This window comes from Xiphias gladius, chromosome 12, assembly GCF_016859285.1.
Source record: "Xiphias gladius isolate SHS-SW01 ecotype Sanya breed wild chromosome 12, ASM1685928v1, whole genome shotgun sequence".
Taxonomy (NCBI): Eukaryota; Metazoa; Chordata; class Actinopteri; order Istiophoriformes; family Xiphiidae; genus Xiphias; species Xiphias gladius.
The window spans coordinates 5,028,194-5,047,457 of NC_053411.1; the positions used below are offsets into that span (position 1 = coordinate 5,028,194).

The following is a 19,264-nucleotide window of genomic DNA, read 5'->3' on the forward strand; positions in this document are numbered from 1 at the left end:
TCCCTCCACCTTCACCCACCTCTTCTCTCACCATAACTCTTTTTCCCTCCACTGTACCCAGGCTGGAGTAATAGGCCTCGAGGTTTGGCTGTTGAGGCCAACAAATGCCGCATTGTTGCCAGGGAGGAATGACCCGATAGCTCAAGGAGTCAGTTTCACTTTGATACAGAGTTTGAGAAGCAGGAGGAGGAAGAGGAGGAAGAAGAGGCAGGTTTGGGGGCTGAAAGTACTTGAGGGTCAAGGTGGGAATGGAAAGATGAAGGAGAGACAACGAAGAAAAAACATATGGTATGTAGGTAAGAAATGTGGGCACAAAGGGCTGTATGAGATGTGGAAGAGGAAGAGGATCAGGAAGAAGATCAGGGGCCAGTGTCAGGCCTACCAGTGCTGTTGCTACTGGTAACCTGATTTATATGATGTCCTTTTGGTTGCTTTTCCAACCAGGTCCTGAATTGCAAAGAATACAAAAAGAACATTGCTCTTCCCCCCTCTGCTCTCTCTCCTCTTTTCCCTTTTACTACTTTCTTTTTTAAAAGCGTAAACACACATTTGTCTTGCTGGTTTAGCCGTTGCTCCACACTCAATAGGAGGTGAAAAAGAAAACAGCTAAATCAGCCCGAAGAAGGGCACTAACAACATTCTCTCGGGGGCTCTCCCTCCCGTTTCTGAGGCCTCCTCTGGGTCTGAAGTGAGCAAGTAGAGTGCAAATCTAATGATTGAAGTCCTTTAAGTGCCCTTGGAAGTCACTGAGGCATTAGCAATAAAACATGCTGGGCCCACGGCTTTTCCCTGAAAAGCTCTGAGTGCGCAAATGAGGGGGATGGCGCCCTTCTCTTCATGTCCCCTGTTTCTCCATCTTCAGCCTTCTTATGCAACAAGACTTGGCTTTGTGCAGCAGCAGCAGGACAGGACCAACAGATTGTGTTCTCGGTCTTGTGGACTCATTCTTCTCGTCTTCCCTCTGTGGCAATGAGAGAGAGGTGTTCTTCTCTCTTAAGAGCTTGGCAAGTGCTACATACATGCTACACTGTGGCTTAATGCTGCACATCAGTGACCATGAAAATGACTACAGTGTACAGGCCCAGATTCAAAGAAGAGGGGCGCATTTGTCAGATGAGTAAAAATGAGTTTAGATACAAATTTAAAGCCCTGGTGCATGTTCTTTTGAATCTCTTTGTAGTTTTGTAGCGCTCTATTCATTTTATATCTCTTTGTGGTCATTTTACATCTCAGTGTAGCTGTTCTGTGTCTCATGGTGGTCTTCTGTGTCTCTTTTTAGCACTTTTGCCACTTTTTTAGTTGTTTTTACATCTCGTTTGACATCTCGTTTAGATAAATGTGGTCATTTTACATCTCACTGTAATCATTTTGCATATTTTTGTGGTTGTTTTGTATCTCTTTTTAATTGTTTTCCATTTTCCATGATAACAATGAGCCGACCATGGGTGGTCAATCTGATTTCACCACCCCTGGCCACCCCAATGGCCCCACCCCTGTACTCAGCCAAACTAAAATATGGTTATTTTTGCCATATTATACATAACCATATTTAAGTTTGGTAAATAAGCCAACAGTAGCATACAAAATAACACTAACACTGGGTAAAAACAACCCACACAATATATTGATAATAATTTATTGTGTTCACAAAGTGAACCCAGTATTAAATTCACCTTGTGAATACAATATATTGTGTTAATATATTATTAATATATTATATTAACACCCGGTGTTATGTTGGTGCTGGGTCAATTTTGATGTGGTGATTTCTGCAACAGAACATTGCTCATTTCCTGAAGCATCACACTGTTCCAATGGATCTACAGTCGTCTGACCAAAGTCTTATCACTGTCTCTGAAAAAAAAGTCAGATGAATAAGAGAGCGAGTATTAGTACCTTCGGGCTCTAAGGTGGACGAGTTCCACTGCCTATATCAGACTGGCTGGATGTGTAGATTTTATACATCTCGGTGTTAAAAGACCAAACCCTAAAAGCTTTTAGTCAAAAAATGTTTTAAAGAATATTTTCAGTATATTTTTCTATTGTCATTTTTTTAGGTTTTGACTATCTGTACAGCACTTTAAACTTTTCTTAAGTGATAGAAAAATAGCGCTTATTCCACAGATTGTCAGTGGGCAGAAACAACCTGAACAGCGTTGGGTTGAATTTGTTGCTTCCGATTAATGGAGTAAATGTAGAAATGACCATATTGAACACAGCTGATAGTACAAGAATCTCAGCTGAAGTTAACTAAAGGATACTCTTCTGTGCTATAGCTACGTTATGATTTATGTTGTTAAACAGTGACATAATGTCTCTTCAAGCAGGACTGTAGCTCCGATAGGTTATAAGACATTTGATTTAACAAGAGATGTGTGTTAAAGATTGACTGACACAGGAGTGTCAATGACATTTTCAGGGAAGTCAGATTTGGGTCAACAATCACATAATCATTCACAGAGATAAATGAGATGACAGTGTAGCTCATGATGTGACAGGAAATAAGCAAAAATGACTGAAAACTGATGAATCAAAAGATGACAAATTCAAGTTCATCTTTCCTTTTAAAGTAATATGTGTAAAAAGAATAAATATAATTGCAAAATCATCCCTTTTTTCTTTAAATGTATTTTTTCTTTTCTTATGACCTTATAAAGATGCTATATTGTATGTAAGTATTTGCTATCGCTACATAGCCAACTTTAGCATTAACAACTGTTTACTTACCAGTCTAGAAGAAACGCTGCAATTTCAACATCAAACATCATCCTTTTACTCGCCAAGAGCTGTCACCAGCGATGGAAAGCAAAACCATTGTTAACTCTTGTTTTGCTTCTATTTCTATCCCTTTTTTTCTTTGCCGCCAAATGCGGTTTCTTGCCCTGTGGGCAGCGCTACTTCTTCATCCTCTCAGAGAAGACTGGACGCTACAGGGACTCACTATCGCCTCTTGAAGTACAAAGTGGTATTACGAGACGGAATGGGCTGGGGCTAACTAATTAGCATGCTAGCCTCAGCTGATATCGCTGCAACACAATACATAGACGTCTTTGATATACTATCAAAACTGTTGTTTCTTCAAATTCTGTCGATAATTTTTGTTAGTTTGGAACGTTTTTTAACAAAAATACTTACATATAGCACCTTTAAACCCAATGTCTAGAAAAGTATTGACATTATTTACCTTTCCCTTTGCCATAAATTGGGCTTATTGGCCTTTTATTTTTGTTTGCCATATGTATATTATCTAACATAAAGCTTTTTGGGAGAGGTCTGTCTCCCTGTTAGACCTGTTATGATCAGAACTCCACTAAAAGATATATAAATGGAGAAGAAATATACTCTGGGATTTGGGAGGGGTACTGTTGTGCAAAAAGTTCTTTTGACACCAATCACACATGAAGAACTGATGAAACCCATTAAATGTAGACCTGTTTTACAGCCAAGGTCTCTTAAAGATGTTTTCTGAGCTGTTAAAAAACATCTGGGGTCTCCATGATTAGAAATATATACTGTACCTTTTGCCTAGTTTTCGTCTAACAAGTGTTTTGACTTAACATTATATTGCTGCCCCCTAATGCCCAAAAGCCAACATTACAATCACTAAGTGTAATCACTGTTGAACACAAACTAGTAGTTTCCTGCATGCTCCACAAAGTAAAGCACATTCATAAAGGTGGTTTGTTAAATAACACAAACACTGTCACTTTCAAGAAACATGTTTCTCAAGCTTTTAGACTCAAACATTATCACATTAAATACATTATTTAGACCAAAATAATGCAAAACCATTGAGTGTTACCACATATACATTTACCTTCTGTATATCTATACATGGATTCTGTTATTATGTCAGCCATGTGTCAGGCCTGTGTATGTGACACGTTTTCACCTGCAACCTGACCTCACAAAACATCTCAGAGGCTGACAACAGAAATATGGAATAGGTATTTATGGAAAGTCAGATCTGGTGATTTCAGAAAGCACCAAAAAGAAGTAGAAATAAAGTGACAACCAAACAATTTATCAAGCTCCAACTGCGTGTGTGTCTGTTGTCATCTATGGGAAGGGGTTATCAGGAGTGTAGTTGAAACTGGCATCCAAGAACATGGCCAGGGTTCCCAGGGTGGTGATGATGACAAACAACCACAGGAAGAGACGGTCCACCACCAGAGCGATGAACTGCCAATCTCCTGTCATCTGGAGGGAACAAATACAAAAGCACTTACTGTATGGACTGAGTAAGCAGTGTACCGTATGTATGCAATGACACATGAACATTGCTGGGACGTGTTTGGAGCACTCTGTGCTCAGGAACTGCAGACAGACTGGATAACAAGCTGCGTGACAGCGTGTGTCATGTTGTGTTGGGCATATTTCTCACTGTGTCGTCCGTGTCCTGCTTCTTCAGTTGCTCGGCCATGTATGTCACAGCGGCGATGGCTGACTTCAGGTTGGGAGGGAGGATCAGACAGTAGCTGTCAGTGTTCGGGAGCTGCTGGAGCTGCACTGTGCTCTCACACCTGAAAGACAGAAATGCAGCGAAAGGAAGAGGGAGAACTTCAACAAAGAAGTTGGAGAGAAGGATGCAAATGAACAGAAATGAGCATGGAGACATGGACATAGACATTGCCTACAATAGATATGTAGTCTAGTTAAATCTTTCTTGAACATAAACTCAAGATAACATGATAAAATACTACAAATAAAACAAATTATTATAATTTAATACTCTCATTGTAATATCTTGTTTTCCAAAGGTTTGAAAGAGTTAATGTTATTATTAATCTTATTATAAGATAGAACTTGTTTTGTGCCAAAATTGCTAAGTATACATAGTAAAATAAATTGATAATAATAATTATCTGAATATATATCAAAATAATACTTAATATAATTATTATAATATAATAGAATATAATAATTTATAATAAAAATATTTACTGTCTATACACTCATAGTAAAAATAAACAATACACACATAGTAAAACAACGTAAAAATATATACAATTATAGATATAAAACAAAGGGAGATGAAAATTACAAATGAACACATGAATGAAGGTGCCAGTTACCGTATCTTATAAATTAGCAATGAAAAAAACTGTAAAGGAAGAGGTATCACTGTTACAAATCTTACAAATGTCAGACACGAAAATATGGAACATGAATGTACAAAAAAGTATCAAATGTACAAAAAAGTATCAAGTCAACCCACAACTGTGTTGGACCCATTGTCAATGTAGAATTTTCCCAGAGAAAACACATTCTAATCTGGGAATATCTCACTTGTCAAGACTGTCATGCTAATACTTTGACATATGTCCCCTGGAAGAAGTTAAAAACGCAGCTACAGTCTTCACAAATTCACCTTAAGCTCAGATTTATGTTGTGCATGTCATGAGTCACTGGCACAGCATTGTTCACCTCTGCTGAAACAATCCACCACTGACGTTATCTGTCCAGTGGAGGACATACAGTCTAGATGCAGATGTCAGTGTTGTCTCTTCATAACATACAGGAGGTGTTGTGTGCCCTCTAGCCACTGACAAGCAGAACTACTGTGGCCCCCTTCCTGCAGCTCCTCTGAGCACTGACTGACAGCAGCACATTCCTGACAAAGAGGTGACATTGACACAACACTGGGTCAACATTTATTTGATGCCGTGACCTTTGACTCCTTCATTCTTACCCTCCCACAGCTGTTCCATTAAAACAAAACATATGAGCAGAGAGAGAGAGATAGAGACTCTTATTGACAGTGGTCTTGTAGTGCCTAGCCAACATGACTTGAATCTGGAACTTCCCTGCTCAACTAGAATACATAATTTTAAATGTGTATTTGAAGAATTTACACAGTCTGTTATTTCAGTTTAACACTAAAATCAAAAAGAAAAAAAACATATATATAGGAATAGGCTCTTCTCACAAAACAACAATTATATACATTAAAACACTGTTTATTTAATTTGCATTTTGGCCAAAACCTAAAATGTCTTTATCTTTCTCTATTCCTTGTTGAAAGGTTCACATTTCTGATATTTGACTCAACAGTACATACTATACTCACACAGCAGTTCAGGTCACAGACACTCATGCCTGACCACACGTTACACAGCTTTAAGCAAACACTTAAACAGGGTGTTTACTATTTGCCTTCAGACTGCACTTCCTCCTGCTGCCCTGTGCTCACCCCATTCACCCCTCACCTCTTGTAAAACCTGGATGTATTTTGCATATCCTCAGTGTCAGGTGAAAACATATCTCTAAACTTATCCCTCAATTTGATCATGATGTTTAATGCAAAAAATATTTGTCATTTTTTTTTAAATGCTTTCAGACCCATGGCATGTGTATACATGCCAACAGGACATAACTACCCTTCAGCTACATGTCATGTTACTGTACATATAATTGTATGATCAAGGGTTTGACTTCTTTACTACATATGGCAAGTCGTACTGTGCAAGGTCTAGAACAATCAGGAGTTACATAATCTAAATGTAACTTAATTTCCTTGTAGTCTGCCAATGTTATTCTATGTATAACTCTACTGCATTAGGTGCAAATATCTATATATACTGTATATGTTTGTGTCTAATACTAATACTGCTAATAATGCTAACACTAATACTATACAGTATATTACCCTAAAAATACCTTTCAGAAAAAAACAGACATTACAAAATCTACCTTCTTAGAAGTCAGGATCAGTATCCTTACATATCAAAATACACTTTGGTTTTTAACCATCTTCTCACTATAGCTGATACTGAATTATTAGTTTACTTGTATAAATTTGTGAAAAATGTATTATAGATTTTTATGAAATAAATTCTTGCTTTGCCATTACTCTGCTTTGGTCCTCATAAGTGCCTCTTAGTGTGCCCTATTAAAACCTATGTCATTCATTATTTGTTAGTTCCTGTTGGTTTCGTCCTCTTCGTCTTCTTTTTATTGTCTAAAATGAATTAAAAATTAAAAATTAAAATGAATTTCCTCATATAAGAGATGCTCGTGAACAGATATAAAGTAGATGCTCAGTCATCTGCTCTGTCTTTCATGTGTTATGCCGTGTCACAAGCTATCATGGATACTAACTAGCTTCACCGGCTTTGGTTTCATCCTTTACCATTATATCATTATACTGTATCTTTAACATATGATCATTAAAACATTGAGATTTCAAGGATACATATCATGTGTCCCCTTCTGAAGAAACCTGGCTGGGCACCACAGTGCACCTGTCACATTGGCACCTTCGCTACATACAGTATCTACATACAGTCCATGTATGTAGTGCACAGTTGTACAGAGTGTATAGTGCGTATGGTTTTGATAATGTGCAGAACCTCCGGCACCAGAAAGAGGAATGCGTCAGAGAAGGAGTAGGACAAGTTATCAGTGTCACAGAAAGACAGCGTGACAACAGATGGATTGCAGGACAATAAAAATCAAAAGCTCCCGTGTGAACAGTGTGTGCCTGCGTTTGTGTGTGTGTGTGTCTGTGTGGCCCCAGCTCACAGCAGAGCTATGTGGTTGGCTACATGCTGCATGCCATCTAAAATTCCACAGCTTGGATTCCTTACCACATATACAAGGAGACCTTCTCACTATGATACACGCACACACACACACACATACACTGTACACTTACACTGTACATATACTTACAAGTGAATATACGTATATTGACTGATCCGTTGACTCACAACAGAACTGTACACTTGCTCAAAAACACACCCATGGGTAATGAAACAGATTTTCACACACTGTTTAGGTACACACAAATGGTGATGCATTTGTTAGCAGCTCACATCATCAGACATCCAGAAAACTCTCATATACGTGTTGTAAAGGACAACACCTGCTCTAAATAACCCTCTGACAGAGTAACAAGATAAAGAAAGGTGGATGAAGGAAAAATGCCTTCATGGCACAAACTGGATGATGGTGCCATTAAAGCCCAACCAGCATCTCTTCCATATCAAAAACAACAAAATCCTTCTCTGCCCCGATCACTCAGCACTGGTCTTCCCTTCCACTCGTCTATTTTACCCCCCCCCCCCCTTTTGTGGGATTACCCCCTAATACAAAACCTAAACAGAGGCTTAGTGGCTGGCGACTGTGGATGGGGGTGTGGGGCTTAGCCGGGGCTGAATCTGATTCATTTGGAATGGGATGAGAGATTCCCAGCACAAGGACTGGTTCAGGGGAGAGTGGAGCTGTTTATAATGCTTGGGCTGGGTGGCAAGGCAGAAGCCTACTGATAGATTATCCAGAGTGAAGCCGGCATGGTTGGTCAGACAGCATAAACTGAAGCAACATTTTAATATATAATGTCTTTTAATCTTGATCTCTGATTGATATAACTCGGTAGTGACACATCCTTCTGATCTAATTATCAAGAAGAGGTAAGAAGTGGTCCAATAATCAAAAAAGCATTTTCTGATGCCTTTCCATAACATTGCTGTATCTCGCAATGTTATTGAAAGAGATAAAAAAAAGTCCTGTATCTGCCCCTTTGACCTGATCTGCTCCAAAGTTGAAAGGGTTATTCCTGAATTGATGCAAATTGTTTCAGTGCTTATTTACTTGCATAATCCTGCTGACAAATAAACAAACAAACAACAGACCAGCAAACAGACATGGGTAAAAACATGACCTCCTTGGTGGAGGTAATAAGTGTCTCTCAATCAGAGAAAGAAACCCCATCTCTCAGCTTTAAAGTGTTTTACAATAAGTTTACTCTCTAAGACGCTATGTGTGTATTACAGATGCATCGAAGTTCTTAAACATCCTGTCCATTTCAGAAAGTGTTATTCAAGCATATACAGTATACCCGTAGCCAACACTAAAATTCAGGCTAACACAACATAATGAAACGATAAAAGAAGAATTTAACAGCTCTGCAAGGCTGTTCTTACACACAGCCATACTTGCTGCCTAATGCTAATGCCATTATGCTAAAATGCCCAGAATGACGATGCTAACATGTTGATGTTTAGGAGGTAATGTTTACCATGTTTGCTATCTTAGTTTCGCAAGTTAGCATGCTAACATTTGGTAATTAACACTAAACGCAAAGTACAGCTGAGGACTGAACCAAATGTTATGGCACCTTAATTGTTGACACATTTCACACAAAACCACAAATGCAAACCTGACAGTAGTGCTTGAGGAAAACTCAGAGGATCACCAATTCACTAGCATTCCCCCTCTGGGGACCATGAATGTCTGTAAAAATTTTGTTGCAATCCATTCAACACTTGTTGAGATGTTTCAGTCTGGACCGAAGTGGTAGACTGACTGATGACAGACTGACATTGCTTTCCCGAGGGCCATGCCACTAGTATGGATAAAAAGCTATGTCTGTATTAAGTTCCAAGTAAGGATATCTATACATACTGTATACTGTGCATTGAATGAGCGACCCTCAAAGATCCTATACGTCCTGAATGAATACTAAAGCTCTGAAAATCAGGGTATGAAAAAACATAATAATAATGTATGAGTGTAAAATGTGTAATAAAATACACTGAGTTTGGCGTTCATTCAACAATGTTAATTGAATGCCAACAGTCATGAATGAATCATTAATCTTTCTTTTTTGTTTGTCAGAATACCTTTAATGTGGCTGTATTAAATATCGTATTAAGTATTTCAGGCTGGAGGAGGTGCACATACTGTTACCGTCTTGACAGATTCTCTGAGCTGCTGTGGTGATGGCTGTAACTCTGCCAAGTCTAGCACACTGTGTACTTTACTATAATAGCTGGTCTGGCATCAGATCCAACGTTCGCACTTTGGCACACTGTACAAAGAAGATTCATGCCTATGCGGGCTTTTATTAACATTAACAGAAATAACTTTCCCCTGGTGTAATATCCGGATCAGCACATCCTGATATAGGCTGAATCAGGATGGAAGACCCTCATGATCATATCTTCAGGTCTATGGTTTTTAACAGTCTTGACAGCTAATAGATATGATAACTTTTTGGTAGTTTATCCCTTTAAGAACTTAGTTTGTGTTTGGAATCTAATCCAGTCAAGTTTATTATATTTTCTATCTGTACTAACATTATGGTCTCACTCCCTAGTGAATCCCCTAATATACTATCTATATAAATTTAATAATTCATCAAATAGAATATTGGATTTTGAACAATATTATATTAAAGGTAACCCAAACAAAAACTGATATTTAGATTTAGTATTTCTCACTAAAACACATTGTGTGTATCTGACCAACAGCTCAATTTCCTTCTTCATGAAACATTCGCAAAACCAACTTTTAGAATATTTTAATTCTGCCTGTTTTACATCTCTGGTTAAATACGAGCAGTATTCTTCTTCCCTTGCCTTTATTAGAGTATTCCTGTGTTTGTTGGGACTTTACCACCACCAACTGTCAATCAGCAGATTATCCTTAAAACTGGCATCAGAAAATGACTTGCACCACAACTGTGTCTCAGGCACATGCATGTGCATCCTCATGTGTGCGTCATACAAACAAAGCTGGGACCCACTTATAAAATCATTTTTCCATACTGCAACTAGTATGGAGCAAAACCCCACAGGGTTCTTTGAAGTCTGACAGCGCCTGAGCTAAAAATGGCAAAACGTCAGGCTGTGACTCTCATTTAATTCCTCTTTGTTCATGTTAAGTCTTTTAATTCAGACTCGAACAATGTTGGAAGAGTTTCAGAAACTAACAGGTTTAACTTGGTCACATTACTTTTTTGACTTTTACCATTGCACCATTGTAGAGTCAAATATCTTGAAGCAATCTTCGTTAAAAATTGGAGAATATACAGTGCATCACAGCTACGTGAACATAAATAACATAACAGAAGCAGTGCAGAACGGTTTCACGTGTCCCTCACCAAAAATGCCGTGAACAATGAGCAAAAAGGTAAAGATCAAGAAGTCATCCTTCATCTGCTGTAGTCTTTTTGGACATTCCATAATTATCTAACTATAATAGGATGTTGAGAACAGAAATACTTGTAAATTGTTTGCTTTCCTCAGTTGACCAGAGTAGTTTTCTCCAGTTCCTCAGTCACTGGAACACACGTTAAGAACTGAAGAAAATGTTAGTTTGACTGTTAGTCATATTACTTTTTCATTTCAATAATCTGAGACAATATGGAACTAATTGAGTCTTGACTCTGGTAGATTCCTTGTTATTAAATGTGTCCTTACCTGCCTCTCCAGGGTATGACAATATCTGGGTTGATCTTGCGAAAGAAGTACTCTCCTCCAGGCTGCCGTCCATTGAAGCTTCGGATAGGTGTGTCATCGTTTGACTCCTCCTTCAACAGAGGTTCCTCTGGGTTTGGCCTCATCATGCCAATGTACTTGGGTAGGAAGTGAATGAACACCTGGAATTTTAAGGGCGAGAAATCAGTGAAATCAAGATTCTTAAAGGTACTGACATAGCACAAACGGACGCTAAGTGAATCTGGATAACTCTTAAAGCCAGCCTCACCTTTCGAACCCAGTTTGGCATGATGTGTGTGCTGGGTGTTCGGTGGTGCAAATTGAGGACAACCACGCTTAGGATGACAGAGAAGGTGACCAGGATCATGGTGAACATGACGTAGTTGACAATAATTGGGATGCCAAGGGAAGTCTCAGGGACCTTGTCAGCTAGCAGCAGCATGAAGACAGTCAGAGCGATGAGGACGGAAATGGAGAGAGTCATCTTCTCTCCTGCAGTTGACAGGGTTGGCTTGGATAAGTAATTATGCCAGTGCAGCATCAAATATTATTCTGCTAGCTTCTGTTTCATGTTGACAAGGGCAGACTTTGAGACATGACAAGATTTGACTTTTTGTTGTGGAGAAACATGCAATTGGTAAATTGGTTTTATCTTTAAAATTGCAGAACAAAGGCACTCTTCTTTGTCTTACAGATCACCTGAAATCATGTTTATATGCCCCAAACACTAGCACTTTCATTTTGTTTGCTTTCCCTTGAATCTATATTTTCCACTGTGTCAGATAAATATCAGTTTGAAATCTGACCACACAAGGGGAAAGGTTGACAAAGTAGATTCCAGGGCAAGGTCACTGTCCTTCAGTCCATAATACATCAACAATTTTCCATTCCTTCAAAGGTTGCTCTGCCTCATGAAGTAGTCTACTTCATGAGGCAGACACATGCTTCTTGTCATGACATTTGATGATGTATTAAAGAGTAGTCTCACTTCCTATACCCCCTCTTGACAGTGATGTGTAGTCACAATGTCAAAACATGTCAGATGTGCTGACCTGCTCCAGGAGGCAGGTAGAAGACAAATATGGCCAACACACTGGTGAGGATGCAGGGCACGATGATGTTGATGATGTAGAAAAGAGGCTTCCTCTGTATGATGAGATAGAAGGTGATGTCCTCATATAGGTCCTCCTTAATGTTCTTCCTTGTGGGTTTGTGACAGATGGCCCATTCTCCATTCTCTGTGGAGAGAAGACAAAAGCCGTTACTCACAAGGCGATGAGGAAAATAAAACACTTGACATTAGTAGATATTGTGCATCCCCATAATTATATATAAACCTCCTATTAATGCAGTATATATTTCACATATTCATATAGACCTCTACAATACTATGCACCATTTGGAATCAATTAGCCATGGCAGCTAAAGAGGACACTAAAATTATAAGAGCTTATATGAACAATAAGTTATATTGCTTTCATAAGAGAAAGTGCCTGTATATTATAGAATGGACTATGAAAACTAACTTAAGTTACTGTAGGCACCAACCAGTGAAAGCATTCTCATCTATAACAATCTCATGGATCTCTTTGCCATGATCATCCAGGAAGTACTGCAGATCCACCTCAGAGGCATCATAGGTGTACGAGCGGAAAACCATGCTGCAGTTCTGCCAGTCAAACGGGAAGTACGCCACCTGTGGATTGTTGGATATAAATCCATAAAAAAAGGATAATAAGGTGAGACACCAGGGTAATGCATATTTACTGTACTATCAGCTATAAAATTTCCTCACTAGAATCCCAACACCACACAGAGACAAATGAATAACAGAAGGATGTAAGTTTAGGGGTGTACCCATGTCATGTGGCTGCCTGTACCTCTATAGAGCAGGAGCTGCGGTAGATGGCTGGGGGAAGCCAGTTGACTGTCCCATCACTGTAAACCAAGACGTTGACATACAAGGCCACATCAAACTGACCATCATTACTGTATGGAGAAAAAGATAGAGACAGATATGATGCTCATATGTCAGAGATGTTATCCCATGACATTTCATACTGACACATCTTAGAGACATGTTATTGTAGCCTACTACTTTAAGCTGCTACTCTAAGTGTGCTTTGATCTCAGTCTTCACACAAAGTTCTAAGTCCAATTTTATCATGCAAAGTATTTTGGGATCCCCATATAACTATTGTTTAGGACTCATGGCTATGGCTTACTCTCTTTTGACTTTTTTGGTTGTAAAATTTAAAGAGTTACCTCTCAAAGGAGAACAGGGTATGACTATAATCAAAAGGGTTGAAGAACAGTTACCCTTTTATGTTTGGGTTTCTTCAGTGCATTGTTGCATATATTTGTTGCATATATTTAGACCATATATTTATGTGCAATGGGAATGTCATTAGTGGTGCGGGTATCTTATAAAATAAATAAGTAGACAAATTATTAATTTAACCTTTGACCTGGTGTTATATGAAAAGTCTGTGCCAAATTTCATGGTGATCCATCCAATAGATCATTGAGTCTGGACTAAAGTGGTGAACTGACAGATCAACATTGCCATCCATGGAGCCCTGCTGCTGGTGTGGCTAAAAACAAAAAGTATTTTTGCATTTTTTGAACATACTTGTCAACATTTGTGAAACATGTTTTGTTGTGTTTCATATGATCGATCAGCTTTGTCTTTGCGGCAGATCATCTGTTAGTTACTCTATACTGGATGATGTGGAGGATTTTGTGACTTTAGATGGACACTCACTTGTTTATGAGGTAGATGTCAGGACGCCACACCTTGTTGGGAGGAATCCTCAAAACATCAATGTTGTCATAGTCCTCTGGGTTCCATGACAACCTGTAGTCTGTCCATGCCTGGGAGGGAAGGAAGGAGGGAAGGAGGGGGGCAGAAAGGGAGGAGAGAGGTGGGGAAAAAGAAAGAAAGAACGTGAACAACAGGCATAGCACAGCAGACAAGAAAAGAAATCATTACTACGATGCCCTGTTTTCTTTGTCATTTACATCCTTGTTTTTCCTGCCTCTGATAAGTCATTTAAATCCCACTGATCTTGACACAGATTCACACACCTTTGTCACAAACACTCAAGCTGTCCTGATTTCTAATTCGCAAGGGCGAGGGGCAGAAATGAAAGAGTGAGTCAGAGAATAAGAGAGATAAAGCAAGAAATAATTTGGTGGTATAGAAAGTGACAAGTCTATTTGAGGGCAGAGCGACAGAGCAGAGGAGAGAGGAGTCAGAGAAGCAGAGCGTGGCTCCATGATGAAGATGAATGATTTCATGCTCATACCAGATTCATGAACACGTTGGTTGTCATCTCACCGTTCTTCTCGTTCTATAGTGGGATAGAGAGACACAGAATGAGAGAAAGTAACAAACATTAGTGATGCCACCATATCTTGACATGACAGTGCTGTTACTTTCAGTCCGGCTCTGTAGAAACTAATTGGCTTTGCAAGAATGGATGACCCGGCAGCATCCAGCAGTTAACTGGGTAATGGCGTGTGTGTGTCTGTGTGTGTACTGGCGGATAGCACTGCATTTTCTTAAGATAACTTCATAATATAACTTGATATATAAATGGCTCAAAATTATTCATAAGGGTGCATGCACGGGTGTTTGTGTTTACCAAGCTGACAAGCTGAGAGAGGGTCATCCCAACTCGCACCATCACCTTCTCCTCCCAGTAACGAGCTGGTCTGACTTTCATGTTGTAGTTCTCAAATAGCTTCTGATGGAGCCTGCGCTCTGTTTCTGAGGCTCCTGGATGAAAGAATAGGCTGAGTCATAGAGTTCATATATACATATATATATATATATATATATATATATATATATATATACATATATATACTTTCCACCTAATGAAAATGCTGTGAACAAATGATTACTGGCTTCAGAATAAATCTTACAAAAAAAGCACACATGAAATTCATGTTTTCATATGTTAAATGCCAGAAAACCAGTCATGCCTTTATGACGCTCATCTTCAGCCATGTGAAATGTCTAAAACTCACTAACAAGACTTAGTGTTAGGGACCAAAGCTGTTAAAATTAGATAAGTACGCAACACAAGCAAATCACATGTCGATTTGCAGCTTTAAGCCACTGACACCCAGACCACAGCGTGTTTGTTCTCTGTGGATCAGTGAGTCAGACGTGCAGTGGTTAGGGGTTCAATTCCCTCTGGGATAGCCCATGCTAAAAATACACTGTATGCTCATGTATACTCAATATGGATGGACTGGTACTGGTGGTTTCTGATTCATATTCTAATCATGTCAAGTAAATAGTTTAGATATTATTATTCTTTGATCTGAAAATAAATACCAGAGCCATGTGGCAGAGCAGGAGAAATCATTACTGAAACAAACATTTATTTATTTATTTTTTAAATGTATTTATTAAAATTCACTCCGAGGAAAGGTGGACATTAAATTGGAAGTATTATCATTTAGCAAAATTAAGCACTGTGTGTGGTGACCGGAATCTTCAAAAAGTGTTTCAGTACCATCTGTTGATGGACTGACTTTCATTCCAAATATGTGACTAAACAACATGTGGAAAAGACATAAAAGGACAGACAGGTCATGCAAAAGAAGCAGGGCAGGTGCTGGTGGTGTACGATGGGTAGCAAAGGTGACTGAGCTAATGTAATTGATATGTGGCAGGGGAATGGGATCAAAGGGATGTCTCGGATACCAGCTCCATCACAGACAAAAATAGACTCTGATTAACAGACAATGATGTGTTAATATGATTCATTATATGTTCCAAAGCAGCTTTTTTGCTTTTCAAGAGGAACAACATAAACATCTTTGAAAGGACATAGAATAAGGACTACTTTCCATGGGGATTTCCTCCCCCATGTGTCCTGCTTCTCTCTATGTCTTCTGTATGTTGCTGTTTCTCTTTGATAAAACAGATGTAGAATCACCCTAGCTGTAGGTCTTACAGAGGGACAGGAAAAATTCATCACAACCCCTGTGGAGGTCATCAGCCAATGCAGGGTAGCTTTTTTGCTTTCCCCTCCCATGGTCGGTTCAGAGGGTCAAAGTCAAAGCCCTTCAGCTGAGCCCAGATAAGAAGTAGTCATCGCAAATCGATTCTAATTATGATTTTATCCAAAAAAAGAACAAAGGAAGTGGAATCAATACCAATTTAACTGAACTGACAGAATGCAGAGGGATGTGAGATGCTTGTCTGTTATCTGATTATACTGTAACTATCCTGAGTAATATGCTTCAATTCCTAAGTGTATGCTTGACAATGGAGACGGAAATAATTCTGTTTTGAGCAGCTCAATGGCAAATAGGTAGTAGTGTCAGGACAGACAGAGGAATGGTAACACTCCACTGCAGGTCGTCAACAAGCACAGGGCAACTGTTTGCTTTCCAAGTCAGATATGGGGTCAAAGGTCGAAGTCAAAGGCATTCAAACGTTTTTACTTTTCTTTCTCCCAATCTCTTTCCATCTCTCCCTGTCACTGTACAGTTCAACATGTGCGTCTTTATTTAAAAGGCATGGGAGCAACATACTTTTTTTGGTGTTTAAAATAATTGCCAAGTGTGTTTTACAGGCAAATTCAGATTATGGAAATCACATTTAGTTTGATCTCTTTTATCATATCAAAACTTGTTAAAAACTTCAAGAGCTTCAAAGTAAAAAATCAATATTGTAATTTCAGGTAACATTCAGATCCTACTGGAAAAAGGTATCAGCGCATTTAAAAATTAGCACATCAGGAAATAATTGACTCATCCAAACAAATCCAACAACAATACAAAGCCGCATCCATATTTATGACCTTACCAGTGAAAGTGAGACAAAGGCTGCACCATACGATGAGAAGTGTGTTCAGTCTCACATGAATGTTAACCTTCATCTTCATTTGTCCAATCACGACAGTCATGACATCTTCTTACACTTTAGTGTGCCAATCAAAGGCCCCACTCTCTGCTATAGCAAGGCACTATGACCCCCACGCACCTTTACCTGGAACCTACTGTACATGGATGAGTGTCCCCAAAAGCTGACGCACGCCTTTCTAGCTCAGGCAAATAAAGGCACACCTCCAGTTGGATTACTGCTAGTTGGAACCTTCAGCAGCACAAACTGTGCAGCTAAGGGCTTTCTCTCCTGTCTCTTCTTTTCTTTGTGGCCATTGCTCCATGGGTGAAACCACGGCCTGATTGGGTGCGCGTGCTGGGAGTGACGAGAGGGCGGAATGTGTTTGTACTGGGAAGCCTGTGGGGCAGGCACCTGTTGGTGCTCACCAATCTGAGGTTAGGACTGTGGGTGGGAGGAAGAGGAAGTGGAGGGGGTGGGATGGGGTAAAGGAATGGCAGTCGGTTACGGGTTATGACAATGGAGATATTTTTGGGGAAGAGAACAAGTGGGCGGGGAGGAACGAGGAGTTGATTTGGGGGTTGACTTTCTCTGTGGACGAAGAATGATTGGCGGTGGTTTGGCCGAAGTTTTTAATAGGTGGAATCTCTTGCTCATTTCACTTTTAATGCCCTCTTCATCCTGTAATTGACTTCTCTTCCATTCTTCTGTCCTGTTAAATCAAATGTCGTCTACCTCTTTCATCCCTTCAAACATTCACTTCCACCTTCCCTCATTCATTATCATTGTGCTGTGTTTTGTCTGGTGTCTAGGCTGTTGGACACAGTGTTGGAATTCAAGGTTTGCATGTATATCTCAGGGTAGAATTTGCCAGCCAAATTTTAGTTGGTTTTATTAAAAAAAAGCACACAAAATAATCTAATTTAAGAGAACTGACACTTACACATGAGTTGTGGATTTAATTGTTTCAAATGTCTGATATAACTGTCAATGTATGACTTATAGCTCATTAGTTTACAGGAGGAACCTGTCAGGAACTTCCAATTTAAAGACCTTTTTACAGCTGTAAGAACAGTTAAGCCTCTCTGTTAATAATCCAAACTTCTCAACTGGTGCCTTCCAGTGGTAGAATCAAAAAAGACACTGGGGCAGACAACACACACGCATAGAGAGGGGGTAGGATGGGGTGAAGGAGTGGCAATTATTATGACGATGTCCCATGGATCTGGCCAGGATGTCTATGTGCTGAAAGTAGCATATAGACTGGGCCAACTTTGACTGGGATTGTTTCATTTTTCTACAAACAAAAATATTATATAATCACTTAAAAATAGGTGGCTTTAGTCACAATGTGGCTTTAAATAATAGGAACTTTGGGTCAGAACACATTGATTATCAGATGTGAGATAGTACCTGGAATTACCTTTATATAGGGCACCAATAAAATGGGCCATTCTTCAAATTACACGTAAGAACAGCCCTGACATTATTTTAGTGATATCAGAGTAGTCATTCCAATAAATGGAGGGATAAAGAAAGAGAGGTGAGCAGTTAGAAGAGCAGAAAAGGCATAATTCAGCAGAGAAACACTGGCATGATTTGACTTGCCATTAAAGCTAATGTATGTCTGAGAATTAAAATGAGAGACACTGAAGGATTCTGCTTTCAAGTGCGTGATGCTGTATATTGAAAACCTGCTGGATAAAGTTGCCAAAGCCAAGTCTAGAATTACCAGACTTCTTAGCAGGAGAAGGTGAGGTGTTGTCAGTAGTGATGGAGACGTCTTACAGGACTTCTTGAGTTTGAGGAGAGAAAGAGTGCCTCAGTCTTGCTGATACTGAGCTTGAAGGTTTAAAAATAGAGATGGATGTTGTTGCCATGGAAATACTGAGGAAAGTTCAGAGATGTGAAGACTACAAGTGTTATGACTGATTAGGTGAAGGCCTTGGAATGAACTTTGGATCCTGCTTCTATGATCCTTTTTGTTGCTTTTTATGAAGTTGATGTTTATATTTCAAGGGTCATTTTGTCTGTTACACAAGATTAAAAAATGTGCACCTTGTCTTTGTCTCTACTTTCTATTACCTCCTTTCTTTTGTATCTGAGGTCATGCTATCCTCTCCCTCATCCTGGTCAGGGTCTCCAGTGCAAAAACACGAACAGGCCATAAATC

At 39.2% G+C, this 19,264-nt stretch overlaps 1 protein-coding gene across 1 annotated transcript; it reads right to left on the minus strand.

Moving 5' to 3' along the window:
• Positions 1-3,820: 3,820 nt before the first annotated feature.
• Positions 3,821-17,440, minus strand: chrnb1l (cholinergic receptor, nicotinic, beta 1 (muscle) like). Its single transcript, XM_040141085.1, has 11 exons — positions 17,056-17,440; positions 14,873-15,006; positions 14,534-14,578; positions 13,990-14,099; positions 13,106-13,214; positions 12,774-12,921; positions 12,278-12,463; positions 11,494-11,717; positions 11,208-11,386; positions 4,385-4,523; positions 3,821-4,200 (listed from the first exon to the last, which is right to left on the minus strand). The coding sequence occupies exons 1-11, from the start codon at positions 17,153-17,155 to the stop codon at positions 4,060-4,062; spliced, it is 1,515 nt and encodes a 504-aa protein (XP_039997019.1). The 5' UTR covers positions 17,156-17,440; the 3' UTR covers positions 3,821-4,059.
• Positions 17,441-19,264: the final 1,824 nt, after the last annotated feature.